At 36.6% G+C, this 17,123-nt stretch overlaps 1 protein-coding gene across 9 annotated transcripts in view; it reads right to left on the reverse strand.

Annotated features, from left to right (window-relative positions):
- Positions 1–2,840: 2,840 nt before the first annotated feature.
- Positions 2,841–17,123, reverse strand: part of DMXL2 (Dmx like 2) — a 150,292-nt gene continuing 136,009 nt past the window's right edge. For 4 of the 9 annotated variants that reach the window (XM_044918224.1, XM_021694061.1, XM_021694059.1 and 1 more), the window contains 13 exons: positions 16,687–16,772; positions 16,079–16,280; positions 15,128–15,245; positions 10,966–11,052; positions 10,766–10,887; positions 9,441–9,579; positions 8,697–8,757; positions 8,442–8,569; positions 7,845–7,922; positions 6,346–6,437; positions 5,681–5,733; positions 4,400–4,617; positions 2,841–4,256 (listed from right to left, as the gene is read on the reverse strand). In XM_044918224.1, coding sequence (XP_044774159.1) covers positions 4,047–4,256; positions 4,400–4,617; positions 5,681–5,733; positions 6,346–6,437; positions 7,845–7,922; positions 8,442–8,569; positions 8,697–8,757; positions 9,441–9,579; positions 10,766–10,887; positions 10,966–11,052; positions 15,128–15,245; positions 16,079–16,280; positions 16,687–16,772 — 1,594 coding nt within the window. In that variant the 3' untranslated portion in view covers positions 2,841–4,046. Of the gene's footprint in view, positions 4,257–4,399; positions 4,618–5,680; positions 5,734–6,345; positions 6,438–7,844; positions 7,923–8,441; positions 8,570–8,696; positions 8,758–9,440; positions 9,580–10,765; positions 10,888–10,965; positions 11,053–11,838; positions 11,902–15,099; positions 15,246–16,078; positions 16,281–16,686; positions 16,773–17,123 lie in introns of those variants that run through there. The other 5 variants (XM_044918220.1, XM_044918219.1, XM_044918221.1 and 2 more) reach the window with 4 other exon arrangements.

The raw sequence follows: 17,123 nt of genomic DNA on the forward strand, positions 1-17,123 counted from the left end.
GACCTATTCTTTGAAAGATATGACGTACCAGAACTCACAAAATGAGAAAGAAGTATCTGTTTAATAGGCTTATATCTATTAAAGAAACAGAATCAACAATTAATAACCTTCCAAAAGGAAAGCCCCAGGCCCAGATGGTTCCATTGGTGAATCCTATCAAATATTTGAAGAAATGAGACCTATTATTTAAAATCTTTGAGAAAACTGAAGCAGAGCTACTTCTGAACTCATTCTATGAAGCCAGTCTTAATCTAATACCAAACCAGCTAAAGACATTACAAGACAGGAAAACTACAGACGGATTTCTCTATTTTGCAAAGAAGAAAAAATCTTCAATAAAATATTAGCAAACTGAATCCAGAAATGCATGCAAAGAATTATAAACCATGATTGAGATTTATTCTAGTTTTTTTGTAAGACTGGTTCAATGTTTAAAAATCAATTAACATAATCTATCATATTAGTAGGCTAAAGAAAAAAAATCACAGATAAATCAATAGGTGCAGAAAATGCTTCAAGATTTACTATACAGCTACAGTAATCAAGACAGTATGGTACTGGCAAAAGAACAAATAGATCAGCAGAATAGAGTCCAGAAATGGGTCTACACCAATACAGTCAACTGATATTTGACAAAGGAGCAAAGACAATTCAGTGGAGAAAGAAAGATTAGTCTTTCTATTTTTTTTTTTTAAAGATTTTATTTATTTATTTGAGAGAGAGAGAATGAGAGACAGAGAGCATGAGAGGGAGGAGGGTCAGAGGGAGAAGCAGACTCCCTGCCGAGCAGAGAGCCCGATGCGGGACTCGATCCCAGGACTCCAGGATCATGACCTGAGCCGAAGGCAGTCGCTTAACCAACTGAGCCACCCAGGCGCCCCAAGATTAGTCTTTCTAAAAGTGTGAGAACAATTGGACATTCACAAGCAGAAAAATGAATCTAGACACAGGTCTTTAAAAACAATTCAAAATGGATCATAAACCTAAATATAAAAACTCTAGAAGATGAGAAAGCAGGTAATCTAGTTGACATTGTTCGGGTTTTTTTTATCGGTTTTTACACATAACAGCAAAACCATGATACATGAAAGCAAAACAGGAGTTGGAATTTATTAAAATTAAAAACTTATGCTCTGCAAAAGACACCCTTCAGAGAATGAAAAGCTAAGCCCCAGACTGGAAGAAAATATTGGCTAAACACATACCTGATAAAATAATTTGCATTCTAGATACATGAAGAATTCTTAAAACTCAACAGAGAACCACCCAATTAAAAAATGGGCAAAAGAGCTGAAGAGACACCTCACCAAAGAAAACACACAGATGAAAAGATGTTTAACATCCTGTATCATTAGGGAACTGCAAACTGAAACAATGAGATACCACTGTAATGTCTTCTATGATGGCTAAAATCCCACTGACAACACCAAATGCTCATGAGGATGTCAAACAGAACCTCTCAGAATTCAGGAACTCTCAACAGAATTCCTTCACTGTTGGTAGGAATACAAATTGGTGCAGTCACTTTGGAAAACGTTTGGCAGTTTTTCACAGAGCTAGTCTTACCAATAAGATCAAGCAATCTCACTCTTGGGTATTTACCCAACAGAGCTGAAAACTTAGAGGTCTACACACAAACCTGCAGACAAATGTTTATAGCACCTTGAAAAACTGGGAGCAATCAAGATGTCCTTGAAAGGTGCATGGACAAACCAGGATATTCATAGATGGAATATTCAGTGATTTCAAATAATGAGTTACCAAGCCAGAGAAAGAGGAAAGAACTTTAACGCATATTGCTCAGTGCAAGAAGACAATCTGAAATGGCTGCATCGTATAGGATTCCAATCGTATAGGATGTTCCAGGAAAGGCAGTAGAGAGATCAGTGACTGCCAGGGATTGGGGGAAGTGGGAGGAATGAAGAGATGAACACAGGGGACTTGCAGGGCAATGAAGACTATTCTGTATGATTCTGTAATGCATACATGACATTATACATTTGCTAAAACCCACTGAACTGTACAGCACAAAGGGTGAAGCGTAATATAATCCACAGACTTTAGTTAAATCACCAGTACTGGTTCATTAGTACTAACAAATATCACACAAATGCGAAACCTTAGTAAGGGAAACGGCGCAGGGTGGGGGGTGGGGAGTAAATGGAAACCCTAGTATTGGCTCACTTTTTTTTTTTTTTTACAAACCTAGAACTTCTAAAAATGTATTTGAAACTTTTTAAAAACAAAGTATTATGACATATGCCAGATTACTGTGAAGCAACAGCTCAAAGAAGGTGGCAGCTACTGCGAAAGTCTGAATTTGTTTCAAAATTCTGTTCTCTTGCAGATCGTCTGGATTGGCTGCACTACTTTAGTATAATAGATACAAAGATGGAGAAGATGCAACACACACAGGTTACTGCATACTAAACTGTGGTAAGTGTATGTATATATTTGTACTTTTTGTCAAACTGGTGTTTCTATATATTCAGACATCCTCCTTCCCTCACCTTGACTCCACATAAGCACTATTCCCAGCTCAGCTCCTTCACCAGGGTCAGCACCAAAATCAGCATTTAATTCAATAAGCGAGACAAGGTACAGTCACGTTAGTTCTTACCCAACCAAATCCCAGTGCTGAGTGCCTTCTGTCTGGCTCACCACTGCATCCCATTTCCTAGAATGGCTTCTGCTACAGAAAGTACTCAGTAAATATCTGTGAATAAATGAAGAGCCTAGTAGCTTAAAAATTCTTTTAACAGTCAAAGATTTACTCAAATTTAAAATGGTAAGTAGTTAAAAATACTTTTAAAGAAGGCCAGACCAAACTAAGGTAAAACTCTAACAAATAACATTTATTTTTCTTTTACATATGTATTTCACAGCCTGAACATCACATCGCCTTCAGAGAAAGGTGCTTTTATGCCATTATATTTTACTATTTACCACACAGGAATTAAACATTCTCATTAACATGATGAGACAATTTGCTGGTAAACATTTAAACACACAGACATTGGTTTCAATATCTCAAGAACATTTTTTGGTCATAACCAAGGAGGTACATCAAAATATGACAACACTGGCTAATAATTTATAAGCAAATAATATTTTAACTCTGCATAGTTTATACAATAGGCTGTGGTAATAAATAATATCATCAATCTCATCAACTATTAACTGGCCACAAAAAGCCCAACATTCATTTAAATTATGATATGAAATGCTCTATTGGTGTAGTTTCAACATAGCCTTAAATGTGGCGGGTGTTTTACCCTGAAAGAAAAAGTACTAAACTGGTATGTTTGGTCAACTACAAATATGTCATGTTCACATATTACATTCCTAACATGAAGGCAGATATTTAAATAGAAAAACTAGCAGTCCAAAAAAATGTGAGTGTGCGAATTGTAAGGAAAACGTTGCATTTAAATTTGCACTCATTTGCAAGTTATAGTACTAGCTCAGTAAAAACACTAACAGGAAAAATAATCAGCAGGGAAGAATGGAAATGACCTCTCCCAGCAGAGAACTAGTCACTGCACCCTGGGCCACAGCAGAAAAGGTTTCTGGTGATCTAGAGCTTCTCACACCTCGTGACTATCCTTCCCTGAACACAGGAGCCTGCGGGCATGCTTCCATCAGTGGTAAGACTAGGAAGAAAAACCTGAACCAGCAACATTTTCCTCCTTAATGTGGTATAAAGGTCCTTCCCATTATTATAACTTACTAACAGGCTAACTTTCTAACCTCAAATGTTTTCTGAATCAGGTTCACTAAAGGCTGTAAAGAATAGCTACCCTTCATACAACACTAGGGTTTTGTTTTGTTTTAAAGTATGTCAGCATGATAACAAAGTACATGCACAGTCATTCTACCAACCTGTATGGGCAACGCTCAGCTTGGGTCAGTCTCAGATTCCACACAGAGATTCTCTGCATTGTTTTTAGTGTGTGAACAGCTGCTTGGGAAGCAGAAATGCCTATTCGTTACTACAGTGTATTTTAATTGAAATGTTTATAAAAATAAAGCCCTGATCCTGAAGTCTAGAGAATGTCAAGAATTCTGTTGGGGATGTTAAAAGCACTGGGCAACACCCTGGTTTTTAGTGTGCCATCGGCCCCACAGGAAAAGATCCGGTTGCCCGGGATGATGTCGATCTGCATGACGCCAGCCCCAAGGTTTCTGAATATGGACTGCTTAGCATGTTCGTTTTTGAAGGAATGAATCAGGCCATGGCCCGTCAGCCTCCAAACCTGTTGGAAAAGAGTAAAAACACAAAGGGTAAGTTGTTAGAAAAGACAAAGAGACCAAAGAGTGCAGGGGAGTTTCTGTTCCCCAGTCTTGACAGCATCTACAGATAATATTCAGCACCTTCCAACTTCTTGTACCGACTCACCTTTATGTTACCTTCTGCTGAACCTGTAGTAAAATATTCCTCGCAAGGATCCAGAGCCAGAGCCTTAATAGCGGAGTCATGTGCCTGGAATGTGTGAATCAGCTGTCTCTGCCTGATGTCAAAAATGCAGACACAGCCTTTCCTACCTCCAGAGATTAGAAGCTGCTGTTTGGGCGCATACTGAAGGACCGTGGCGCCATGATCGTGGCATGTGAAACCTGAAGAAGGAAAACACCAGACGTCTTTCCCAGACAATTTCTATCCTGACAATTCTGGTAAGGTTTAAATGTACATTTAAATAACAAACTACTGACAAATTTTTCATTTTAATTTCTGTAATCATGATCCAAGTATTAAAAAAAGATCCCAAGCAATGACAGAAAAAAGGTTCTTATCCATAATCTCAATATGAAAACACATGCAGGAAGTTTAAATGTTAAGCCCAAGCTCAGTTACGCTGCCTCGCGAGAAGCCTGTAGAAACAAGAAGTGCAGAGGAGACCAAGCTTCTCAATGATCCATTCAGCCAGCACATTAATGCCCACCAGGACAAGTATCTACCCTTTCCTCGTTCCCGCCCAGACAGCCTCATCACAAGTTCGTGTCAGGTAAGTCACAAACTCAACTACAGTTGTGTGAAAATGACTCGTTACAAGGTGAGGAGTTAGCTGTCCCAAGATCCTCTGCATTCTAATACAATTAAAGCCTTAAACCAGTATGTTGTAAATCTTTAAGAGTTGTTAATTCTTCACAGAAAAACAATTTGCAATCAAATAAAATGGAGAAATAACTATACTTTCAAAACGTGTATCAGTACAAAAAAAGACTGAAAAATCTTTCTGTAAAAGAATCCACCTAGCTATGTTTAACCCAAATGTACTGGAGCATGGAGCCTTCTCTCAACAGCATCACAGGAAAAAGGGCTCTCTTGGACACCAATTGGAAAAACGGTCTTAAAAGGAATAATATTTAAGTGGCATTGTTCGTATTTCTTGTTCTTATAAGGTTAACTTTTATTTTATAGTTAGGTATAATTCTTTAAAATACCTCCTTTCTACTGAGCTCAAATATTTTGCAACTAATTCCTAAAAAGGAATCTCCATGTCATATTTTCCAAATAGAACACAAAATAAAGACCATTCTATGCTAGCTGGATAGCTACCCTCAGCAAGATAGCCAGATACTCATTTATAACCCATGAATAAACACTCACTGGTTAGAATAAAACCAGGAAAGCATTCCTTCATAGTGTACTAAAAATCACAGACCTTAACTCACTTACCATGAATGAGGCTGTTTCCAGGTGATATCAATGTGTCCCAGAGGCATACATTTCTTATAAAGAAAACACAACAATGGTTCATGATGTGTTTTTTGTTACTGACTTCAAGTCAAATATTTTTACTCATTGCATCTTACTATCTTTTTTGTTCACTCGTATTCATAAAGCAATGATTCTCAACTAGGACGAGGATAGAAGCTAAGAGTTCATCCTTTTCGAACCGCACAGTTCTATCTCACATGGTCCCATGTGTCTCTGCCATCTCATCCCCCAACCCCTCATTTTTCCATTACCACTCCAGGCAAACTGAGGCACAACTTCCTGGGGAGAGGGGTAACCACTGCCAGTAAATGAGAGGTTTTATTCATGGCATGTGTTGCCAAGGACAGCAGTGTCAGGTCAAAGAAAATATCCAGCACGATGGCTACAGAGTCTCAAGACATTGTCAACAGCAAAAAAAAAAAAAAAAAAAAAAAAAGGAAGCTTTAACATAATTACATATGCTTATTGAGAGTCTACATTAGGAGTACTTGTTTCTTCTTGATAAGGAAAACTGAGAAAGTTTTTGTATTCACGAGGTGGAAAAACTCTACTAAGTAAAAAAGTCCATACTTTGCAGCAGAATACCTGTCTGCTTATTTCTTATGATGCTTCTGTCAACCTACCTATTGTCATTGGACTGTCCAGATGTGGCAACCAGACTTGAAGAGGTGATAAATGTGAAGTCGCTTGTGGCTTTACTGTGGCACTGCCAACTCTATGAGAAACAAAGTGCAAGTGATGTTACCTAGAAGCCCCAGACAATCCGCAATCACACACACACAGTTCTGCTAGCAGCATACGCGGGAACTAAGAACCATCGTTAAACATCTAGAATAGAGAATAAGTGAGAAGAGCATTAGCTATCATTTGCATATTATTTAGCTAATATCCAATGGTATTTAAAACTGGAATAGTAAAAAATATGGAATTAAAGGGTTTTTTTTTTTAGATTATCTAACAAAGGAACAGGATGAACTTAACCTAGCCATTTAATTACATTAAGGGCCCAATCAAACTCACTGTTAATGATCTCAAATACATTTAATAAATCTTACATAATATAAATCATAATGAACAATAATGACCCAAGGAGGGAAACTCCTACATGCCCATCTCGTAGTCTTAGACTACAGTGTGAAGAGCTCAAGTCAAATTAACTTTGTAACCTAAATGCAAACATCCACCTTCCTTACCATCTCTTTCCTTCCACTTGAAGACCGTTAGCAATAATAAAAACAAGGTCAAAAGTGGTCCTGCAAATTATCTACAGGCTTACAGCTGCCCCAAACCACTCCTAAAGATGTTCCAGCACTGTGGGAAATGATTTACTGAGGAAGGCATGACTTTGCTTGTTGGATCAAGTGAATGAATAGAAATTTGGAGGCAAAGACCCAGGAGGGCGTCCAGGTATTTTAAAATAGACATTCTTCTGTTTGGAATTATCATGGTATTGATCTGAGTGAAGGCAAAAGGATAGATTCAAGATCACTTCCATTTCTGTAAAGACTTTATAAAGACTTTATAATAGTCTACAGGGTACTAATTCAAGAGAAATATCTTGTCTCATATACATAATTAAAACCATATATATAGTCTAGAAAAGAAAATTAAAATCAACATATATGAAGCCTGAAGCTCTGTACAAGATGGCACTACCTTCCAGCCCTCCTACCCTACCTGAGCCCCCACCAGGTAAAGATAGGTTTGTCTGCACCACCAAATGTTTTAATACGATTTGGATTAATGAATGAACATACTGGGATTTGTTAATTTAGTAAGAAAAATTCTGAAGCAAATTAGAATACACAAAACCTGTTAGAATTTTGTAGTGATTCATTTTAGGTACTATGTTAAAAATCTATCAAGAGTTTTCAAAAAAGTAGGACCACTCACAGGGAAATCCCCTGAACATTTTCAAATATAATAGTCATCCTTCAAGTTCTGAAAAGCAAAGTCATTTCGGTTTAAACTAGGGCAATAATGGGTGCTGTGCTGCTGGGCAGAGGTGTCTCCTCCTCAACATCTCCAATGAGTGAATCTCCAATGATTCAGTGTCTGAAACAGACACTTCATAAACAAAGCAGCCTCTCTCAGTGCTCTGGGAATGCCGAATGATACCTACCATGTAAGGTTTAGGATTCGATGCCGTTTGGTTTACTTGCCAGATACTCAGAAAACCCTCTCCATCTGCAACACCACACTATAAGAATGGCATAAAAAAAGCTTCTTAGTAAGCATATCGAAGGCAAAATCACTGATGGGAGAGTCACTCAAACCTCACTCAACATTCTGCCTACACCTATTTCTATTACCGTAGTTCCTACGAAAGTCAGGCACCATAAATATCCTGCAACCTTATTTAAGTGCTTTTCCACACCTACTTCATTTTCCTCCAAACATCTCTAAGATAATTTAGTAAGAAACTGGGACGTTTTTCTCAGGTGCTTGACTGAGCTTATAGGCACCACCAACACACTCAACAGAAAGAGTTCTTTACCTTCACAGTATTCAATATCTTTAAATGGATGACTGATCCATACAAAATTTTGAAGATCTGTGCTTTGTTGGGAGCCAAGAGGAGTGTATAAGCAGAACCCAATAAACTGCCTGCCCAGCTTAAATCCAGGTCACTGAACTGGTTCTCAGATGTAGTTTTACTAACCATCTACTCATAAATATCTTTTTCAGATGAATTTAGCAGTAAGCCCCAAGAGCCAACCTTGTTGCCTTGTGAATTAAAATATAATCTGGTAACTCTTGCATTGCCGGCTTGGCGGAAACAGACAAGTTGCTGAGGTCGTGTCCATTCAAACATTCGTACACTGCCATCCTGAGCACCTGTAAGATCTGAAACAAAAGGAAAAGCAGAAAATAAGAAATGAAAAAACTACAGAGTTCCAATATTTCCCATTCTATAAATGAATTTCAGAATGACAGTGGCCATTTACAATGCTCTGGGTCACAAAACACTTACAATACTGATGGACTGGGTGGGAGGTCATTCTCTTAACATTATGTAGATTCCTTTTCATAAGCTTTAAAAGAAGATAAAAGACAAATTCATTTTGTGCATCACAGAAGAGACAAGGAAGAATATGCTTCAGGCCAACTCTAATTCTCATAACCTTTATTCTCTCACAACTGGATTATTACTAACATATGGCCTGTTGTGGGTTTTCTGAACCACTTCACATATGACACTTGTCCGAACAGGCTGTGGAAGCAGTCACTCACGAGCGTAGCCCTGGCTCATATGGACCAGGCAGATACCAAGCGTCTTCATCGAGTGATTAAGAGAACTCTCCTCCAAGTGCCCTCCCTGAGGACACTGAGGAGTATCTGCAGATTCTTCAGAGCAGAACATGAGAACAGGACCCCTTCAACTACAGTGACTAACAACAACATTATAGACACATTTTTCAAACACCTGCAGTAGACACAACTCCTCTTTGTCTCTGCTTTACCACTTGGTGCTTCTCAGTTTGCTCATCTATAAAATGATAATGGGAGATAATAAAAGCACCTACCACCTAGGGTTGTTGTGAAGGAAAGCGTGTACCTGACACAAAGAAAGTCACAACATCTTAGCTATTATTATTACGGAGTACTAACTAGTCACTGCCCCTGATCTTTAGGATCATTCCCAAGTCAAAATGATTTCAACTTGTTTTTGAGTGAGTCCGTACCCAGAAACCACACTTAATAGTAAGTAACATACCACACTGGCTCCAGTGCTGGTCTGCCCACTGCCCAGCCACGGCAGAGGTGAAGGTGGACGCACCTGACCTGCTGAATAGCCTGTTGCACTGGCTTGATAAAGAGTTGTAGTGGAACCACGATAATCAATATCATCTGAACTGTGAAAAATATTTATGTGTTACTGTGAAAGTTCCATTTTCTCGTAATACAAATTCCAATTACAGAGCTTCTTATGTACCCACAGGTTTTTACTTATAAAAAATGAATACCCTTAAGAAAAACTTAGGTGTAATTCCTAACCATAGGCAATTTTAGTACTGGTTAACTTTTTCCCTTTAGACAAAACTTATAAATTTAATGTTGTCTGGGGGCAGTTTTACTGCTGTACAAGTTGGAACAAATGTTTTGAAGGATTTAACACAAATACTCTTTTATCATGTCTAGAAAAAGATTATATAAGGTCTCTTCAAATACAGATATCCCATGTATCAGATTCACGTGTTCAGGGTGGTTAGTACTTGGATGGGAGATTCATACATTTTAAAGAAATCTGAGTTTAAAAATTTCTTCAAGTATTAGTAATCATCACATAAAAATGTTAAATTTTTATGATGGACTGTATCATATTACATGGTTACATCAACTCTGAAGTAATATTATATGCTGACATCAACTCTATAGTAATATTTATACTAACAAAACAGAAAACCCAACAGACCAAGGAGAGAAGCTATGATGCACCATTTCCCAAGCACATAAAATGTCCAAGAGAAAAGCAAGAGGGAAGGCAAACATGGAGGAGGAACCCCAAAATAGGAAAGTGTTGCAAAATACTGTTGGTGCAGTATCCATAGCATTACTGAAAAGTAAAGTTGGCTACATTTTTATCTGTAAAAAGGGTATGCTTGTCAGGTGGTAATCAAGAAGAAACACTGAAAATTACTCAGTAAATGTGACTTATCAGTCTAATTAATATATTGGTGTATTCTACTTTTTGCTTTAATTATCCAAATCAGCCGAATTTACTGAATACTATGTAATTCCTGACATTTCTTTGGGGTGAAATGTCAATGCTGTATTTACGGCATTAGGCTTTGGTATTGGGGATTATTCTGACTCCAACACTATGAATAGTTCCATGTCTAATGGAAGAAGTATGGGTCATTTGTTCATTGATGTAAGAAGAACCTCTTTTTGGCAGCTAAACCAATTATGTTTGTTTCCTATCCAAATAAAGGGAAAGACATACATGCTTTTCAAGATAATTCAAGTCATGGGCATAACCATTTAACGGGTTCTTTAAGAAAACCTCATTTTTAGATGGACTACACAAGACAGACTAACCTTTTGGATTCTCGGTCATATTCTTCTCCAATCCATATATATGATTGACAGGCCAACAGAGAAGTAACATCGAGTTCTTGTATATCGTGTGTTGAAGCCAAGACAATTTCATTACAGTTCGCCTACAAAGCAGAGTCAGTAATTTGAGCAATTTCACTAATAAAAAAAAGTACAATCTTTATAATGACTAAAGCTTTTACCTTATTAATGGAAAATGCCATGATCATATCCGATTCCTTATGAATGATTTTTGCCTTTCCACCTGGATAGCCCAGGTCAGCTTCAACCTACAAAATGTTTATTGACAGTTTCAGTTGTCGTGTAGCAATGCGTGAGACATACACACATTCCACAAAATTTAAAAGAAGGATAAGAAGAAAATGTAACAGCAACAGCAAGAAAAAAAGTACCAGTAATTTTAGTATGTTGAGACTTAGCTTTAGAGTTAGCTTAAATTCTCTGATGTCCTGTAATCACCCCGATTATAAAGATTTCCATTGGGATACTGATTAACTGTCATGAAAGATGGCTAGCATAGTTTTCATTAGTATTTGTAACAGCAATATGCCACTTGCATCTCTTCCAAAAGCGTGCAGACACTGTGGTAAGAATGTGTATGCATCAAGAGGCACAGAGTGGAGGAAAAAGACAGTAAGACAAAGGAGTCATATAAGAAATTAAACATTTTAAGATAGGGTGCTGAGACAGGAATAAGGAAAAGTTGGAAAGAACAGTTAGAAAGGGACAAAGGGGATGGATGAGAAAAAGGTACACTGGCTTAGGGTCAAAGATGATGGGAAGGAAAGAAGATGCAGAATCGAGGAAAGACAAAACCACCATGTTTAAGGACAGACTGGAAAGGGGGAGACATGAAGATGTCACAGGAAGAAGGAAAGAAAAGCATCGATGCTTAGGAAGAGCAAGTTGGAAACAGTGGAGAATTTCCTACCCCAGGCCACTGAGGTGTATGGGAGCAATGAGTATTCTGATTAGCCAACATGGTTAGTACTAGAGATGAAGGTTAGCTCCTTGAACTCTGAGAATGAGCAAAGTACAAGAGCATGGACTACTACCTTGCTGCGGGAATCTTCTGCTACGCAGTTTTGTTTGACCTGTTCCACATGTTCTTCTACAGACTAAATAACACCACACGTCACAAACACAAAACACATGCATGAAACGAAATTATAAAAAGAATGAAAAATTTCAAAGTGAAATGGTCAATCCATAACTTAAAGATGGTAAAAATGAATGTGTAAACTTTCCTTTTAAAAGCACAAAATCAAGAAAGAAAAACTGAGTAAATATGATGTCTTCAGATGAACACAAAGCAAAGCAAGCAAAATTCAAGTTAAAGTGACTATTACATATATAAAGATTGTTTCAAAATAAGATGGCTAGCATAGTTAAAAATTAGTTATTGGCGTACCAGTTATGTAACTTAAAACCCTAACTTACACTGCAATCTCTAAAAATAAGACCTACCTGAACGAAAAGATGCATTCTATACTACATAGATTCCTATCTTACAGGGGGTTACTCCAAATACAAATTAAAACTATTTCTGAACACAGATTCAAAGTACTGATAATTATTTCACTCTTACTCATAAGAAATATATCCATGAAGGAGGAGTCAGGGATTAGAATTCCCATCAACTGTTTACTATAATCAAATTTTTCTCCTTATATGTAAAGAAATATTTGATAAAATGGGGCACAGGAAAGAAATCACATAAACAGCTTGCTCCTGGTTGATAACAGGGTCATTAGGGACAGCTACGATCAGAAATAATAGTTGTGGAAACCTGTGAAGGTTTGGTCAGAGCAATACACTCCTCCTAATACCTCTTGAAGTGACTGCTTTACTTTTAGCCAAAAAGGCCAAATTCTCTGTGCATGCCTTCAGCGACTGCCCAGGGCTGCTGCGGTGGACAATGACAGAAAGGCAAATGAGTGCAAGGCCCACTCAGCAAAAGCCAAACTGCTGAACGACCTGTTTGCCTTTAATCGAGTAGCTGAGTTTGCACCATTTATTGATTTAGCAAAAAACTGTCTTATAGAATATTCTTCTTTAATATATTCAAGGAGTAAAAATATCTTCTTATGAATATATCTAAAATTTCAGCATTTCTCAGGAGAATTTTCTAAGTAATTTTTAAAAATGAGGCAACATTTTAGAATTTTTAGGATTAGTCAATCAATTTACTGAATTTATCAAATTTTCGAGTACCAAAATCCCATTTAACGATTTAAAGAGATAAAACACTCTCACTGAGTGGGTAGTTTTGATAAATGTTCCATATTTCTGAACTTAATGACCAGTTTTTATTTTGTCTTAACAGCTTTAACATTTTTTCAATTTTTTCCTTAATGAAAACAAATTTTCAGCAGATCTGTGCTATTCAGTACAATAGCCATTAATCATATATGACCATTTAAATTAAACAAAATTAAGTCACACTAGCCACATTTCAAGTGCCCAGTAACCATATGTGGCTGCTAACCATTGTATAGAACTGATAAAAATTTCCATTATCACAGAAAATTCTATTGGATAGCACTGGACAAGATAGTAATTCTATTCAATAATTTGAAATTCAAAAGGTACAAAAGGGGTACATGATAAAAATTCTTCCTCCCATCCAAAGTCCCACCATGTACTTCCCATCTGTGGAGCCAACCAATGCTTACAGAGCATTTTAAGAAATGTTCAATTTATCTGTATCCCACCTCCCTCTTCATGGAGACCCTCTGCTGTTAGAAAATTTGAAGAGAGAACACACAGCATGGGCTGCTGATCCCAAGAACACAGAGACTAAGGGGCAGGAAAGGGAGAGACTTAGTTAAAGAAGAAAGAAACCTGAGGGAACAGATCCTGAAGGACAAGTCTGAGGGTCCCAGCAACCCAGAACCCTGGCTTCCCACAGCACTCCGAGGCTCTGACAATCCAACCAAACCACCACTACAAACCGCATGAATAATTAAAGTATGTTTTCAATGAATCATCACATTTAATAATCTGAAGAACTAAACACTCAAAAAAATTGATCCTTCAGTGAACTGGCTTTCTGGGAATAAGAGAGTCCTAACTGAGCAAATATCTTTTATGTTAAACCTATTTCTTAGATTTCTAGATCTTATTCTACGGAATTTGGACTCAGCATCACCACAGGAAATAGTGTAAACAGTGGACTGAACGAAAGAGAATTTGACTCTACGATTTCCCTAACAAAACCCAACACACCAATGATTTCAATACCATCTGGATCTTTTGTTATCGAAAAAAGCTTCTAAGACTCCAAAGAATCCCCATAGCTCATTTCACCTACTTCTTCATTTAGATACATAATATTAAATCCATACAGAAAATAAATGACCATTCACAAGGGCTGACCACAATTACCATCTAGATATGGGTGACTAACGAAAAGAATGAATCGGGTAGGTTCTGCCACTCCAGGTATGGGGGAAAACGGAGATGCAGTTCTGTATTTTACCTTGGGAAACTGAGCCATGTAAACTGTCCCTCTCAGCTTTCACTTTCCTAAGTGAAATATAATTCGTTACTCTTTTCTCGTAGATTTTGTTTACCATATCTTTAATCTCATCTGATACTCTACTCTGAACACTGCCCATTACCCTCATTAAGTAGCCTGGTATGTAGGACTGATATGCTCATAGAACAGATCTGTGCACCCCTCATTTAAGAAGGAAGAGGCAACTTTTAAGTTCTAAAGTCCCAGTCCCCCAAGTTCCTGATTCTTCTTGAACCCTGTATGGCATTACATTATTAATTTATATTCAGCTTAAAAATCACTGTGCAAAGCAGAACCTCTGCCTCACTTTGTAAAAGCAAACTTCCTTCATCTTGTATTGGTATTTCTGTAGTTTATTCTCCTTCACAAAATTATCCTGAATTTCTTGCTTCTAAAGTTTATCCTGTTCATTTCTAAGTGCTAAATAAATAAGATGCTTTTAAAGGGCTATGTTAGATTTCCAATTAAATGATTTTCAAAGAATCATCATATAGAGTACACTCATTTATATATTAAATTACCCAAATCATCCATCACAGTATTTAGTATTTGTAAAAGCCCAATGGCAAGTATTGCACAAGAAGGACCAACTTTCACTTAGTTATATATGATTTACCAAGGGGTCTATGTTGGCTTCATTGTTCTAAAATGAAAATTATAAGATTTTATCTTATAAAAGAGATTCACTGTAGTCTGGTAAATAAACTATTATGCATAAGGTATGAAAGATAGTAAGTTCCAACCAAAAAGTAAATCAAGCACTGACTTCATTAGAAATGTTAAAACTAAACAAAAACTACACAGAAAAATTTTTTTCAAAATACCTCACTCTGTTTTCTTTTCTTCGTGAAAATATATCTAATAAATGTCTCTTGAAGGACTTCTTGTTTAACGAGGAAATGCCAGAGTCGTTTGACTGGAAGTGCAGAAGAATCCCGGGATCTATGAAAAAAAAATTAACGTATCTTCTTTTACTCTGTAGAAAATATGCTTCATATTTGCAGAAACCTTAAAAAAAAACCCTCCATTATCTATTGCAAATAAGTTACATTATTAAGCTCAATAAAATTTTATAATTTATTTCTCTTCTAATTTTTAGTTCTTTTAAAAATCATTCCTTCATCCAGCAATTAATTCTCTAATTACAGGTTCTCTGAATGAACAGGTTGAGCTGAGAGTCAAAAGAAGTTCTTATTATTCTCTTTTTAAATTATATTGTAGGGTTGGTTCTGTTGGTTACATAACATCACCAATGACTATAAAGTCACAGATTTCATTTTCAATAGCCCAACTAAAAAGCCTTGCTCTTTCAAGCTTATCAGCAATACTCTTAATTATGGGACAGGTGCCTCACAAAAGCATGTTGCTTATCCAAAGGACAGGCAGGAGGGCAGGTAGAAGTTCAAAACATCAATAAAAAACCTTAATATGTTTATTGTTAAATTACTGCCAAAATGTCAGTAGCACCTTGTTTGCACATGTAAATTATTCCAAAATATTTCTGTATAAGTTCTTAAAATAATGGCAAAAATATAATAAATGTTTTCTGATTATAAAAATAATAAGTCTATTGAATTACAGGTAATACTGGGGAAAATGATTTCTATGCAGATTGCTAATGTTTTCCTTAACATATAACTACTAGAAATAGAACCACAGGTTCAAAGTTATGAATGTTTTTATATAAACATAATATGGGCACATTTTGCCAAACTATCTTCCAAGGAAAGTTAAACCAGGTTACACTCTCATGAGCATTATGAGAGCATCCTTACTTGAATGGAGTATTTTCTGGTTCTAGCATCGCTTTATTTCGAAGAATAGCTGGTCCGGCTCCTACCGAAAGGTCAGTTGGGTATGTGTTGATATAGTTAGGGGGTGGACCTTCAAACTGATCCATTTTCTCTTGCAAGATCTGTTCCCAGTTCTCCAAGTTTTTAATCACAGCAATGCCTAATGGTGATGTCACAGGCAACTCTAAAAGGCGATAGAAAATACCTTGTTTTGATTTAAAAAAATGGTGATCATCCACATATTTTAAAAATCTGAATTTTTAGAGCCAAAACCTCTGAAAACACAAATAAATCTGAAAATGTTAATCTTATACCATTTGGATTCTTAGTGCTTTTAACAAAATGGAAGGCCAGCTCTCTAAAATGAGCTGAGAAAATATATAGCTTCTCTGGTCTAATTTCTTGCTTTTTCTTTCAACCCTCTGGGTAAACAGTGGTTCTTGCTATGAATTAAAATCATGGACTGGGACCTAAAAAACACAAGACCTCATAAAATCTCTAATTTTTAGTACCAAATGCTCTTTTACATAGATTTTCGTGAAGAGAAACTTGATGCTAATTTATTATATTTAAGAACATTACTTACTTACCAGAGAATTCCAACCCAGCAATGGGAAAGAAATTCTTGACATTGTGAAGTACTAGCTTAACCATTGTCAAATGCAGAAGAGCCCAGCTGTTCAAGGAAAACAAACAAACAGATTCTCCTTCACTGAAAATAACATCAGGAGAGAAGCATAGTAATGATTCCTGTCAATTGCTTAACCCAATCTCCAACCCAGAAAAAAAGCTGTTTTTTTCTAACAACCTGAACTTTTGGATACACTCAAAAAATAGAAAATATGTAACAATATGTCACACTTACATTATCTGAAAATTAACTAATGGAAAAAATTTACCACATAGTCTCATGGAATCTAATAGCATATCAATGAATGTATGTTAAAGTTCTAATAGCACATCAATAAATTATGTATTTTTTCTCACTAAAAATGTTTGTTTCCCCTCTACATGTAAGCTATTCTTT

This window comes from Neomonachus schauinslandi, chromosome 9, assembly GCF_002201575.2.
Source record: "Neomonachus schauinslandi chromosome 9, ASM220157v2, whole genome shotgun sequence".
NCBI classification, from domain to species: domain Eukaryota; kingdom Metazoa; phylum Chordata; class Mammalia; order Carnivora; family Phocidae; genus Neomonachus; species Neomonachus schauinslandi.